Genomic DNA, 15,034 nt, shown 5'->3' with positions numbered 1-15,034 from the left:
CAGACACACGATTCTAATGTAATAGGGTCAGCCTACTTCCAAACCTTCAGCTCTGCTACCTCCTAGCTGTGTGATCTCAGGCAAGCCATTTAACATGTCGAAGCCTCTGCCTCTTCATCTGTAAAATGTGGATAATAAGAATCTGCCAACTTCATGGAACTATGTGAGGCCTCATTGTAAACACCCGGCACAGTGCCTGGCTCTTAGTAAGTGCGTACTAAACTCTAGCTCTGTGTTACCAAGATGGGTCCAGTCACAGAGCACCCAAGGGATGCCAAGGACCCAGAATGCTTTTCTGGAATAAGCCGTGGGCCAGAACTGGGAGCTGGAAGGCTGTGTGGTACCATGAGATGGGCTCCAGGTCTGCAGGGAGCTGCCATCCCTGACACCTGCTCACTCTGCAATGTGGGAGAAGTGTCCTCACCTTTTGTGACCTTCAGTTTCCTTCTCTATGAATGGGATTTAGTAGTTTACTCAGGCTGCTATAGCAAAGCACTGCAAGCTGCGTGACTTAAACAGCAGAGAGATTTTTCTCAAAATTCTAGAGACAGAAGTCCAAGATCAGAGTGTTGCAGGACTGGTTCCTTCAGAAGCTCCTCTCCTTGGCTTTTAGATGTTCCTCTTCTCTTCCTTGTGTCTTTTTGTGGCCTTCCCTCTGTACCTGTGTCCTGATCCCCCCTCTTCTTATAAGGACACTGGTCCTATTGGATTAGGATTCACAAATATGATTTCGTTTTACCTTAATTACCACATTAGGCACTATCTCCAAATACAGTCAACTGCTGAGGTCTTGGGGGTTAGGACTTCAATGTGTAAATTTGGAGGGACACAGCTCCGTCTACTGCATGGGGCTAAGTATGTCACAGAGTTGGCCAGAGGAGTCCTGTGTCAACCAAGAATCAGGCTCCAAGCATGGGAAAGGTGCCTTCTCCACGCTCTAGCCTCATGTTTCTCCAATTCCCACAGGCCCCAAATGCATCCGTGCTGGTGTTCTTCCACAACACCATGGACAGGGAGGGGAGTGAAGGATGGCCGGCTATCGACGGCTCCTTCCTGGCTGCTGTTGGGAACCTCATCGTGGTCACTGCCAGCTACCGAGTGGGTGTCTTCGGCTTCCTGAGTTCTGGTGAGTTGCTGCCTCTGGTGGGAGCTGCTGACCCCCTGAGCCAAGGCTCAGCCCCTTTTTCGCCAAGACCCATCCCCTCACTGCCCCTGCTCCTCCTCCAGCCAAACTAGGCACACAGTGGAAATGTTAGCACATTCAGGAGACCCTCCAGGGATACTGACTCCCATAGACAAGGATAATCGTTGCCATTTATTGATAACTTACTACATGTCTGAGCCGCACTGCTCCAAGTCCATTATAGGTCTTAAGTTGTGATGTGTGTGTATGTGTGAGTGTGTAGTTTAAAGAGGAAAATGAGGCCCAAGAAGATTAGAAACTGGCTTAAAATTATACAGTCAGGGAACAGCAGGGCCAGGAATTGACTTGCCCTGAGCAACCCTAGGGGATGAGTTATATAGCTCTTCTGCCCACAGAGAAGCCATCTGATTTGGAATCACGGCTGTATCAATAAGGAGATTCTCACCTCCTTTTAATACTGGCCTCACTTGTGAACAATGGACTATCCCCTATCACAAACCTGTTGATCACCCCGTCTATGGCCTCCATCTTTCCCACTGACTACTAGGGCTGAAGTGAGCCCTGGACCAACCCAAATATCCTTCATCCATGTCTTTTCCTCCAGCTACCACCTGCAGCAGGGAATGTGTCAGCTGCAGTGGTTGGGGCAGACTCACTGGCCTTGGAATCTGAAGAGCCCAGGGCCACCTCTGGCTGTGGACCCTTGGACAAAACCTTTTCTTTCACCCAGTCTCAGTCTTGTCCTTGGTAAAATGGGGATAATATTTACCTGACTTCTAAAGTTATGACAAGGCTTAAATGAAGTAATACATGTAAAAGGTTTTCAGAGACTTGAGTTTTGCACATCTTCGAGGATAGTGACTGCTTCATCTCTGTTTCCCAAGGGTCTCATTTAAGATCTGAGATGTCCTACATGCTAAGTATGGGTGGGCGAATGGAAGATAAAGTGGTCAGAATGACCAGATGGACTAGAATGTGTGTGAATGTGTGGAGTCGGCGTCCAGCATGAGCAGAAACCTGGATGACCACATGGCGTGAGACCTTGGGTGCTGCTAAGAAGATTCTAGACATATGAAATGGGCAATGAGTTAAGGCAAATGCAACCAGATGTCAATGTAGATGAGAATGAAAAACAGATTTAAAATTTTTTTGATGGGGAGCAGGATCAGTTGGGAATCCAAGGACAGACAGAGCTTCCCCTTTCCTGGCTCTGAGAGACTCTGAGTCCCTCATTTGGCCTTTCCAAATCCCAGTTTTCTCGGTGGTAAAAAGAGGAAAATTATTCCCATCCTCTTTCACGTATATGTAGTGGTGAGAAGTGAATATGGTGACTGGGGTTTTATGGAAGCTCTTTGGAAAGTGCTTCAAGAATTATTCACAGGTGAGTTTATTTTCCTCTTTGAAGAGGGAAATCTCTTTGCCTGGGTTTGCTTTCCTCTGTGTGAACACAAGACTGACCATAATTTGTGCCATTGGTAGCCCCTTCCTCTAGATGTGGTGACATCAGGACTCACCCCAAGGAGCCTGGGCCTGGGGAGCTTTTTTCAGACATGGCTGTCTTGTTGGCTTAGAGCATTTCTAGACAGAAGAGAGTTTCCATATGTCATCTGTCCCTCAGTGGGCGGGGGATTATGATTTCACAGAGTGTAATCTTGTTGAGAATTCATGTGCTTCTGCAGAAGCAAACTCATTTTGGCTGCCGGCAGGGGCAGCCTTTGGGGAAGCAACGGAAGCTTCCAGAACACCCAACCCCACTCATTCCTGATGTGCACCAAGCCTGCCTGTTGATTTTGCTCAGGGGAAAAACCATCAGCAAGAGAGAAGGAAAGTTACACTTATGGAGTGTGTCTGTCTTCACCAGATATTTCTCCTGGATTACCTCATCTACTTCTCACAGGAGATCTCTGAGGCTGGCAGGGAGCGGCCATTTCACAGATGGGTCAGCGGAGCTCAGTGAGGCTGAGAAACATTATCGCCACAGTCACAAGTGGCATCCTGTGCCTTAAACTCTGTTGGTGGAACAGCAAGAAATACTGTAGTGCAGGGGGCTCCCTCAGATGGCTGGACATGCCCTTTTGATTCCGTTCTTCAGCTGTGCTGAACAGGGTCTGTCTTTCGCATTCATTTAGCCACAGGCCATTTTCTTTCTTTCTTCTTTTTTTTTAAATTTTACTTTAAGTTCTGGGATATATGTGCAGAACATGCAGGTTTGTTGCATAGGTATACATGTGCCATGGTGGTTTGCCACACCTATTAACCTGTCATCTAGGTTTTAAGCCCCACATGCATTAGGTATTTGTCCTGATGCTCTCCTTCCCCTTGACCCCCACCCCTCAACAGGCCCGGGTGTGTGTTGTTTCTGCTCCTGTTTCTATATGTTCTCATTGTTCAACTCCCACTTATGAATGAGAACATGTGGTGGTTGATTTTCTGTTCCTGTGTTAGTTTGCTGAGAATGATGGCTTCCATCTGCATCTATGTCCCTGCAAAGGATATGATCTCATTCTTTTTTATGGCTGCATAGTATTCCACGGTGTATATGTGCCACATTTTCTTTATCCAGTCTATGAGTGAGGGTTGTTTGGGTTGGTTCCAAGTCTTTGCTATTGTAATAGTGCTGCAATAAACATACATGTGCATGTGTCTTTATCGGAGAATGATTTGGTGATTCCTCAAAAATCTAGAACCAGAAATACCATTTGACCCAGCAATCCCATTACTGGGTATAGACCCACAGGATTATAAATTATTCTACTAGAGAGACACGGGCCATTTTCTTTGCCTTCCTTCCTAGTCTGCCTCGTGTGTCCCATGTTCCCAAGCTTCCCAGTCTCTCACATTGCGCCTCCCTGCTCTTCGGCTCTGAGAGGGGAGCAAAGATGTTCACATCCTCATCAAATCAATCAGGAAACTGAGGCACAGAGATAGGGGCAGGGCAGAGCAGCAGCAACAGTGCCGTGATGCAGATTCAAGCTTCCTGCTATGGAGGAGCCATCTCCCGCCTGCCTCAGGCGAGCTCAGAGACAGGACTGAGCCTGACCCTGCAGAGGCCAACAGGAAGCATGTGCTCATCTCCTGAAGCCCAAAGGGGCCAGTCCTTCATTCCAGTTAATCCCCCAATAAGCCTGTGACACTGGTGCAACCGTTCCCTCTTTCATATATATATATATATATATATATTTTTTTTTTTTTTTTTGAGGCAGAGTCTTGCTCTGTCGCCCAGGCTGGAATGCAGTCGCCAGATCTCAGCTCACTGCAAGCTCCGCCTCCCGGGTTTACGCCATTCTCCTGCCTCAGCCTCCCGAGTAGCTGGGACTACAGGCGCCTGCCACCTCGCCCGGCTAGTTTTTTGTACTTTTTAGTAGAGACGGGGTTTCACCATGTTAGCCAGGATGGTCTCGATCTCCTGACCTCGTGATCCACCCGTCTTGGCCTCCCAAAGTGCTGGGATTACAGGCTTGAGCCACCATGCCCGGCCCATATTTTTTAAATAATAGATTTTATTATTTAGAGCTGTTTTAAGTTTATAGAAAAGTTGAGCGGAAAGGACAGAGAGTTCCCATACACTCCCTTCTCCCCCTCCTTCTTCCCCTACTATTCATAAGATGCTTTGATTGGGCACATGTGTTATACTTGACGAGCCGATGGTGGTGTGTTATGATTTACTCAAGTCCACAGTTTACCTTGGGGTTTGTCCTGTGTGTTGGACGCTCTCTAGGATTTGTGGACTGCCTGATGTCCTGGATCCACTGTTACAAGGTCCAACAGGATCATTTTGTTGCACTCCAACTTTCCTGTACTCCACCTCTTCATCTCTCTCTTTTTCCAGTTTAAGTCATTGAAAATTGCAGTTCAGAAGATAGGTTTGCAAAGAGCTGGTTACTTTGCATGTCAGCCTCAGCCTAGGATTCTGCAGGGAATGTGGCTTTGCATCTGAGCGGGATGGGGTCTGAGAGCTGCTCTGTGGCTCCATGGTGCCAAAACTCTGAGCAGGTCCTTCCTTCCCCATCCCAGTGCAGGCTGCCTGTCTGTGAGTGGAAGATGCTAAGCCTTGCAGGGCGTCTCACATGAGATGAAGTGTGTGAAGACAAGCACCAGGACTCACCCATGTTCATTCCCCGCTTCTTCCCTAGACAGGGGCTCTTCCAAGGCAGGGTTGTTTTTATCATTTCCTGGCCCAGTATCTGGCCAGTGGCTGGCACAGAACTGCCTCCTGATCTCAGCAGAGGCAGCCCTGTCACTCACAGAGCCAGGCTGAGCAGCCCCTCATTAGTATCATCTCGTTTGATAAACGTGTGCGGCATCTGTTGCTGTACTCCAGAGTGAAAACGGTCCCTGAAAGCCCGAGGCTCCAGAGGTACTTTGTGAAAGAGACCAGAGGAAAATGAAAGCAGAAGCTTGTGCCAGTCCTGAGGCCCACTAGACAAACGCATGCTCTCTGATGAAAAAAGGCAAACCCAGCCCAGTGTTTAAAGGGAGTCTTGGTTCCTATGGATATGAGCAGTTGGAAAGGAAGCAGTTGCTGGGTGAAGGGAGGCCATTTCCCCAAGCCTGGACCCTGCAGCAGGACAGACCCCAGGGGGCATCTGGCACAAAGTCATTGTTTCTCTCTGTCTGGCAAAGCAATGCAGTGAAGGGAACTGGGGCGGTGGCGTCTGGGACACAGGAGGAGAGGCTGGACAAGGGGCCTATGGGCTCTGCAGGATGTGGGAGCAGAGGAAATGTGCTTTGGCCAAGACACCAGACAGAAGGTCCGGCTGCCAACGGTAACCACACACGCCATGACTTCATCATTTCTGGGACACTCGGAGGCCTACTGAGCAGGTCTGCTCTCCTCTCTACCCAAAACGACTCAGAATGCTCCCTCAGCAGGTGCCCCCTCACAGGCAGGCTGGAGACAAGGACACACTGCTAAGAGCATCAGCAACATGTTAGAACCTAAACTTGTTCTATTTTATTAAAAATTAGTCTTCTATGGTGCTTTATGACAAGCACTGTTCTGTTCCCGTTACAAGTATTAACTAATTTACTCAACCTTATGAGGAAGTGCTATTATCATCCCCATTTTACAGATGGAGAAAATCGAAGCACACAAACATTAACTTGTCCAGGGCCCCTCAAGGCTGTACATGGTGGAGCTGGGACTGCAGCCAGCTGGTCTGGCTTCATGGCCGCTACACTACACTGCCTCTTGTTGATGTTCTCTGGCAAGACCAGGGCAAGCATAGAACGGTGCTAAGGGGCTTCCGTCAGGTCATTGAAGAGATCAAATGAGCAAACAAGAGCTAATTCAACAATGAGGGAGCAGGTGAATGCTTGCTGGGTGCTCTGAGCAGAGAAGTAGGAGCCAGGAAGTATGGGGCAGACCAGGGCAGGTGGCAGTGGGTGGAGAATAGTGTTAGCGCAGGCCAGGAGGGCTTCCATTCAGGTCAGTTCTCCCTGTGGGCAGCTGAGACCGGTCCTCTGGTGTCTTGCCCCTGGGCCTGAGCCTCGAAGCACATCAGATGGGGCACAGAGTGTGCCTGTGGCATGACTGAGTGAGGTGGGACCTCAGGATGAGAACTGGGGATGAGACACACAGACTGCAGCAGAGGGGGCGGCCCCTGGGCAGTGATGGGGACCCAGACTAAGGAAAGCCAGGAAGAAGTTTGCACTTGATGCAGTAGGAATGAGGGAGGTATAAAGGCTTTTTGAATAGAGAAATTTCAGAAATAAAGCACTGAAACTTTTTAATGCACATCATGGATTTTTCAACAAACATTTATTGAATTGGGTTGAATGTTAGGACAGAATTCTGATTGTGAATGAGGATTTGAGTCCCAACTTGATCTCAGATTCACTTCTTCCATCTAAACAAGCTCATTCCCTCTAAAGTTTCGGTTTTTTCACCAGTAAAGGAAAAGATTGGACCAGACATATTGGACTGTAATTGTTTGGTAATTGCCTTCTGCGTTTGTCTCTGAGGTTGTGTGGTCCCTAGGGCTAGGTAGGATCTCTCTTGCTTTCTGCCGTACCCAGCATAGTGCCTGATACCAGCTGAAGCCTAGTTCATATTTGTTGGATGAGTGGCCCCTTGAACACATGTTCACCTGTGACCTCTCAGAAGTCTAGACCCCAGCAGTCAACATTGGCCCTTATCATATAGTGGAAAAAAGCTAATACATGGGAAGGGAGAGTCAGGAACATTTTCTCTCCTCCTTATGCCTGGAATACAGGCTGTGGATGTCACTTTCCAGATTTGCAGGACCTGATCTGACTCAGTTGGAGCCCTGCTTTCCCGGGCTGCCTGAGACCTTAGAGGAAACAAACACATTCATCCTAACAAATGGATCATAAGAGCAATCCAGAAAGTTCACAATGAGGATCATGTTCTACCAATGGCTTCACCAGTCCCAGAACACAAAATGCATTTGAAGAACTTCTGAACATTTCCACAGCTGGAAGAATAATTTGTATCATTATGCACTCTGAGCTAAGTGGAGTGCTCAGGCAGGCTGGAGACAAGGACACTCTGCTAAGAGCATCAGCGACATAATGTTAGAACCTAAACCTGTTCTATCTTATGAAAAATTAATCTTCCATAGTGGTTTATGACAAGCACTATTCTGTTCTCCTTACAAATATTAACTAATTTAGTCAATTAGTTAATATTTGAGGAAGTGCTATTATCACCCCCGTTTTACAGATGGGGAAAATCAAAGCACACAAACATGAACTTGTCTAGGGCCCCTCAAGGCTATCAATGGTGCAGCTGGGACTGCAGCCGGCTGCTGTGGCTCCATGGTGAGACCGTGGTGTTCTCTTCAACTTTGTGATTACTAGACTGGGGAATCAGGATGCAAGATTTTTCTGTTTTTTCTTTTCTTTTTTCCTATTTGGGAATATGGGTCTTATCAGTAGTTTCTTGCTGGATGCTGAATCCTGTGAATCATAACTATGGTGCCTCATGGAGAAACATGAGGAGTCTGGAGCTCAGGGAGCGGGCTGGGCTGCTGACACACACAGGACTGTCACCAACATGTAGGTGGTAATGAAAGCCATGGAACTTGATGAGGTTCCTTACTGCAAAGTCAGAAAGGAAGAATGGGAACCTCAGATGAGACGAGAATGAGATCTGGTGTTTCAAGGTCTGATAAAGAGGACAAGTTAGTGGAGTAGTTTGACAAGGATCTACTGAATTCAGAAGACAACCAGAAGTGTATGTAGTGTCTCAAAAGCCTAAGGAGAAGAGCATATTTTTGCTATACTTGTTTGTATCTAGATCATTTTATTAAAAAAAAAATAGTGCTGAGTTTTCAGCAAATGTTAATTGGATTCTATGAAAAAGGAAAGAGATCAATTCAGTTGCATGCTAATAAAGGCTTCAGATGATGAGGTGACGGGATGGGTGGGATCCAGAGCCCCAGCCTGGCCTGGCCATTGTCGGGGACAGCCACCTGCAATAGTCAAAGACATGGGGCAGAGAGTTCACCTCCTTCCCACTGATTGGCCAAGCTAGTGGTGGACCTGAAGATGTGCTGCCTCTAATCTGAGCAAGTCCCCTCAGCTAATGACAGGGAAGCTGTGGCTCAGAGAGTTATAAGGACATGATCAAGGTCTCCTAGCTGGCAAAGGAGAGGTACAAAAACATGGTCTCCTAGCTGGCTAGCATTCAGGCCTATGTGTGTCTGGTCTCAAGGCCCATGCTCCTCCACTGTTCCTCACTGTATTTGGAACCCGCAGTCCCGACCTGTGAGGACAAGAGCCCAGAGCCCCTGGAGGGGCCACGTATGTTCCTGCCCTAGACAGCACCATGATTTTCAAATCCAAGTTTGCAAAGTCACAAAGGATAAAAGGCTTTCCTCTTTTCTGAAGGGTCCGGAGAGGTGAGTGGCAACTGGGGGCTGCTGGACCAGGTGGCGGCTCTGACCTGGGTGCAGACCCACATCCGAGGATTTGGCGGGGACCCTCGGCGTGTGTCCCTGGCAGCAGACCGTGCTGGGGCTGATGTGGCCAGCATCCACCTTCTCATGGCCAGGGCCACCAACTCCCAACTTTTCCGGAGAGCTGTGCTGATGGTAAGTGGTGTGTGTTCCACCTTCAGTCTTACTGTAGTTATGGCTGGGGGAGGTGGTTCGCCTGTGCTTCAAAAGTCTAACTGGTTTCAATTGCTTGGGTTTCCTTTGTCCTTTGTCCTGAGTGTGGATCCTGCTTGGAGTTTTCCATGTATGTGTGATTCCACAATGCTAACTTTTTCCCACTCATGTCTGAAGTGCTAAAAATTTTAGATGGTAAAGTGTTTCTATTTCCTGAGAGTGGTTCATTAGGATTTAGTGATCTGAACCATCTATTATCTCTCTTGTCAATAAATGATGGCAAAGAAGAGAACTCACTGCTTGCAATTCTACTGAATGGTGTGAAGTGCCGGCTACGTGAGGATGAGGATGATGGTGATGAGGAGGAAGATGATGGTGGTAATGATGATGATGATGGTGATGATACAATGATGTTGATGATGACAATAATTATAATGGAAAAAATAACCTGGTTGGCCACTGCATACGCCCTGACATTTATTGATCTGTCATTGATTAGTTTCTAATTTTATGGCACATCCAATTTGTGCCAGATGTGCTGTGCATCTGGAAATGCCATGAAAAATTATACATAGCCCAGTTCTTAGGAAGCTTGTCATTACTGGGGGTTGAGGGACGAATGCTTAAAGTAGATATTTACAAGACGATCTTAGGGCAGCCCAAAGAGAAGGCCCCAACCAAGCATAAGGGAAGGAGGGAGTTTGGATCAGCACATCCCTTGAGGGGAGTGTCTGAGCCAAATACTGAATGCTGGGTAGGCATTTACTTAGAGACAAAGTCCTGGCAACAGGGAAAGCTTGGAGGACAGAGCCCTGGTGGGGTAGCAGTGTGGAGGCAGAGAGGAGCCAGACCGCCCTGAACAACTTGGGTTTTATCCTGAGTCCATGGGGAGCCATCGGAGTGGTTTTGATTATTTATTTGTTTGCTTGTTTGTTTTATTTTATTTTATGATTTTAACCACTTTAAGTGTTCCGTTCATTGGGATTAAGTACATTCTCAATCTTGTGCAACCATTACTACTATTGCCAGAAGAGAACCTCTGTATCCATTAACGCCCACATCTCCTCATTCTCTCAGCCCCTGGTAACCTCTACTCTACTTTCTATCTCTATCCACTTGCCTGTAGTAGGTGCCTCATATTAGTGTAATCATGTAAGATTTGTCCTTATGTATCTGGCTTATTTCACTTAGCATAATGTCTTTAAGGTCCATCCATATTGTCAGGATTTCTCTCCTTTTTATGGCTGCATAATATTCCATTGTGCAGAGGGACCACATTTTGTTTATCTACTCATCTGTTGATGGACATTTGAGTTCTACCTTTTGCCTATTGTGAACAGTGCTGCTGTGAACATGGGTGTGCCATCAGAAGGCCTTTAAGCAGGAAGGAAACGTGCTTACAGCTGCCCTTCAGGACAACCTCTCTTAAAGCTGGCTAAAAGATGAATTTAAGAGGGGCAATGCTGGAGGTGGAGAAAGCAATTAGGACACTGTGAAGTTAAGGAAAGATGGAGAATGACTAACTGCACCTCAGCCTTGCCCGACCTTTTAGGGATCCAAACTCTTGATCCTAGGAGGGTAGGAGAAGAATCATTGTTTGGGCACAACTGATGCTAGACCAGCATTGTCACCGTTGCCAACAGTAAGCTGTGTCACCTGCCGCGCATCTCTCTCCATCAGCCACAGGAGCCTTTCATGTTCCTTGGAGTCCATGCTCTGTTCTGGCCCATACAGGCAGTTTCCTTTGCATGGAACAGTTTTCCCCATCCCCCTCTTTGCCTTCCCTACTTTTTCTTTAGAGAAGCCTTCCTGACTTTTCAGCCTAGAGCTGAGCCCTTTTTACATGGCTTGTGCTGCCTGTACATCTCCTATGCAGCATTTACCAGGATTTCCAACAGTAAGTAATTGCTCTTAGTGCCAAAGCTGCTGCCTCACAAGACTGCAAGCTCCAGCCGAGCAGGGGCTGGGTGTGCCTTGCTCTCCATGGGACCCCGAGCACCCCCACACAGCACATCTTAGAGTCCGTGGATGTGCTGTAATTATTTGGGGGCAGCAATGAGCAGATGACTGGGGGAGGATTCAGCTGTTACTCTCAGGGGCCCAGGGACCCACAGGATACACCAGCTCCCTCCCTTCCATCCCTTTCTTGTGAGTCTTGTCCTTTGATTCCAATTTTCTGCAATCTGTCCCTCTGAAGTTGATCCATCTCAGTGGCAGGAGAATTGAGCACAAACATCTTTCAGTTCCTGGTGTTGAAAACAAACCATCCTGCATTGAATTGATCCTGGAGAGATTTCTCCAGGGTCCTTTCAGAAACCAGACACTCATTAGGACCCAGGAGATGCCAAAAATACCTTCCAATGGGCTCAGAAAGCAGATTTTTCTTTTTGAGGGTTTAGGTGTTTGGGGAATTTCAAATACTAATCTGCTTTAACAAATGGCAGTGTATTTAAAAATAAACCCTTCCATCTGTTTTAGTCATTTGGAAGCAGCTTTTACAACTGCTTCCAGCAGTCCTTGGGATGCATGTGAAATTATTTGGAATTGAGAGAACTAAAATACTTCAATATATTAGCAGTTCTTAAATGTGTTCTTTATCAACAGATGTTTGGGGAAATGAATATGAGTTGGCAGTTTATTCTAGGATAAAATCTTAAGTCTCTCTGCAAATCTTGGGGCCAGAACTGTTGAAACATTGGTCAAGGGAAAGCCTGTGATGACAATGAATAACCTGTATTCATTCAGCACATCTGAGACCGCAGCACTTTCAGTGTCTTATCTTACCAACTCCTTGACTGATTGGCATGGGGACTTTATTTTATTTTTCAATCTAGAGATAAGAAATCTGAGGTTCAGAGAGATTTAGTGACCTACCAAAGAACACACAGCAAGGAAGAAGCTGTGTTAAGGACTAGAACCTAAAGCCAAGTCCTGTGTTTCCCCACTCTATGATGCTGCCTCTCCAGGAATTTGGGACTCTCCTGGGGTCTCAAGGTGTAAGATAAAGAGCCGAAGCCTAAGATCAGATAGGCCTGCATGAAGATCCTAGTCTTGGAGAAAACACTTCACCTTATATTCTTCACGTATCAAATTAAATCAGTGTGATGAATTCTGTTTCCCAAGGTCTCGAGATATTGTCAGGACTGATGGTTTGCAAAGTGTCCTGCACAACATAGGAACTCAAGAAATCAAGCTCCTTCTTCCCTCTTCCCTTGCCAAGGGAAGGCAACTCCAGACAGAAGTATGTCCTAGGGTATTTCACCCGTTCTGGGGCTGGGTTGGAGGATGAAGGATGACTTGTTGCAAACATGCATCCTGTGGCTCTGTCCCTGCACAGTCTTAAGACAGGGAAGTCATGTCCTCTGTGGTATGATTCACAGACCCAGAAAACATTTCCCTTGCTGTCCTATGACAGCGCCCCAAGTGTGCATTCCTCAGGGTGAACTCCTGGCCTCAGGAATCAGCCTCGAGCTAAATTTTCTGGTCTTGTTTTTTACTCCATTCCTGCATGAATCCTGCATGAATCCTACACTCCAGGCTCACTAACTATCACCCCTTTGAGGAAATGCCGTGCCTTCCTCCAGGCCTTTTTGTCTCTGTTCTTTGTTCAGCATATCCAGTATCCACCTGGAAAGTTCCTGCTGTCCTTCAGGACTCAGCTGAAGTGAAGCCTCCAAGCCTTTCCTCGTCTCTTGAAATAGAAGGCAAGAATCTCACCTTAGTGAAAACACTTATATGTAGCAATTCTTAGGAACTGTGCCTTAGTTTACATGCTTGTTATTTTTCTAACATCTCTCATCCCAATTCTACTATGACTAGGTGCTTGAAAACTTATATGAGTTTCATGCTTTTAGTGTTTCCTTAACACTTAGCACAGCACTTGGTTCAGAGACAGTGCTGAGTTCCACTAAAGTGATGAGAGAGATGGTGGTTTGGGCTCAGAACACTGTTCTCTATTGTTTTTGCAGTATATCTCATAGTATGAGCATGCTATGCTTGTCTATTCAGAATTCACCAAGATATTCATGAGTTTTGATGCTTCTGTATATATCTTAGAATAAGTTTATTGAGGTTTTATTCTAATATTTTTGCTGGGAGTTTGAGTGACATAGACTTGGTCATTAATTTCAGAAAAAAAAAATCTACATTGTAATGATGTTAAGCCTTGCATTCACGAATCAGGTAAACACTGTAACCGTGAACGTAGTATTTTTGCCTTGTTAGGTCTTTCATGCAGTTTTGAACATTTTTTAATAAAAGTTTTGTGAAATCATTGTGAGGTAAGTTCCCACACATACCGTCATCTGGTTGGTATTGTTGATGCTGTCTTCTTTTCTATTGTATTTTCCAGGTTGGAAATACTAGTGTTAGGAAATAAGTGGATTCAGCAATTTGCTGAGCTGTTTTGTCATGTCTAATGCTTTGCCTGTCGGTTTCTTTGGGTTTTCTATGAAGTTTCCTCATTATTCTGCAAATAATGGCAGGTTTATTTCTATACCTATTGAAGCAAAATGCTCAGTTGATATAAGAAGGAGACCCAGTACTAAAGCAGTTTAGTGGATAAATAAGTTCCTTTTTTTTTTTTTTTTCTTTCTCTCTCTCTCATAACATCTGCCAAGGTGGGCAGTCCAGGTGTCTCTGGATCACTCAGGGCTCTGGTTTCTTCTAGATATTTCTCTGCTATTTCTTAAGGCCTTCCTCATCTGCATGGTTGAGTTTAGGCTGCCAGGCGTTCCAGATAGTAGGGAAGGGATGGAGAGGAAGGAGGACCACACCTGCCATCTTAGGGCTTTGCTGGCAAGGGGCACAATCCCTTTTCAGGTATGGTTACAAGCAGAACTGCATTTGATTTGCTTTTGTTCTTCATCACCTTTCTTGATCATGCTTGTTCATATTTTTATCACATTAGTCTACTTAAACAATGTTTTGCTTTTTTAAAATCTTCTCTATGGCTGTGTTTTCAGAAGTCTGTTTCACTGATGTCTTATATTATCTTCTACCTTCTCGTTTCTTTGGCTATCTATTGTTCCTTTAGCTTCTTAAGTTGAAAGTTAAACTCATTGCTTTCATTCTTTGTTTCTTGATCAATTTATTTCAAGCAATAATTTACCTTTTGACTATTTTATCAGCTACAGCCATGCAATTTTGAAAAGTAGCAATCTGTCATTTATTTATAATGTTTTATTTGTTGCATTATTTTCTTCTTAACCTAAGGATTTTTTTTAGACTTTAGATCCCTAGAATTTTTAAATTTTTATTCATCACTTTGGAATTTGATTTCCAATTTTATTACTTTATTATCGTAGAGCATGAGTTGGAAGATGCTGACTCTGAAATTCGTTAGTACTTTCTCTGTGACCTAATACATTATCCATTTGTTGGCAGAAAAGTTATACAGTGTTATCAAAATCTATCTACCTATTTATGTATTTACTTATCTTTGCTTACTGAATTAGTTTCTGAGATTTGTATGTTAAAATCTCCAAGTAAAATTATGGATTTATCTATTTGTCCCTGTTGCAGTTGCTTAATATATTCTGAAACTATATCATCCCATTAACATAGGTTGCAATCATTTTTTTCTTCTTAATATATTGTTCCTTTTGCACATCTCTATTTGCCATTATGTAATTTATTTTCACCTTGTCCCATTTTGTCTCAAAAATGGGACCACAGGTTTTCCTTTCATTCATTTTTGCATTAAAAATTTTTGCATTAAAATTTTAATTTTGCATTAAAATTTTTTGCCCATTTATTTTCAAATTTTGTGTGTCAATAGACAATGCTGGAATTTTAAAAATGTGTCCTCCACACA

The 15,034-nt window shown here is 45.1% G+C and overlaps 1 protein-coding gene across 2 annotated transcripts in view; it reads left to right on the top strand.

Annotated features, from left to right (window-relative positions):
* Nucleotides 1–15,034, top strand: part of LOC105492833 (thyroglobulin) — a 273,233-nt gene that overhangs the window by 155,375 nt on the left and 102,824 nt on the right. For both annotated transcript variants that reach the window (XM_011760101.3, XM_011760100.3), the window contains 2 exons: nucleotides 967–1,126; nucleotides 8,999–9,201. In XM_011760101.3, the coding sequence (XP_011758403.2) occupies nucleotides 967–1,126; nucleotides 8,999–9,201 (363 nt within the window). The remainder of the gene's footprint in view (nucleotides 1–966; nucleotides 1,127–8,998; nucleotides 9,202–15,034) is intronic.

The sequence above is a fragment of the Macaca nemestrina genome, chromosome 8 (assembly GCF_043159975.1).
Source record: "Macaca nemestrina isolate mMacNem1 chromosome 8, mMacNem.hap1, whole genome shotgun sequence".
NCBI lineage: Eukaryota > Metazoa > Chordata > Mammalia > Primates > Cercopithecidae > Macaca > Macaca nemestrina.
The sequence above is the reverse complement of the archived record's forward strand: the minus strand, read 5'-3'. Positions and strand labels throughout refer to the sequence as shown.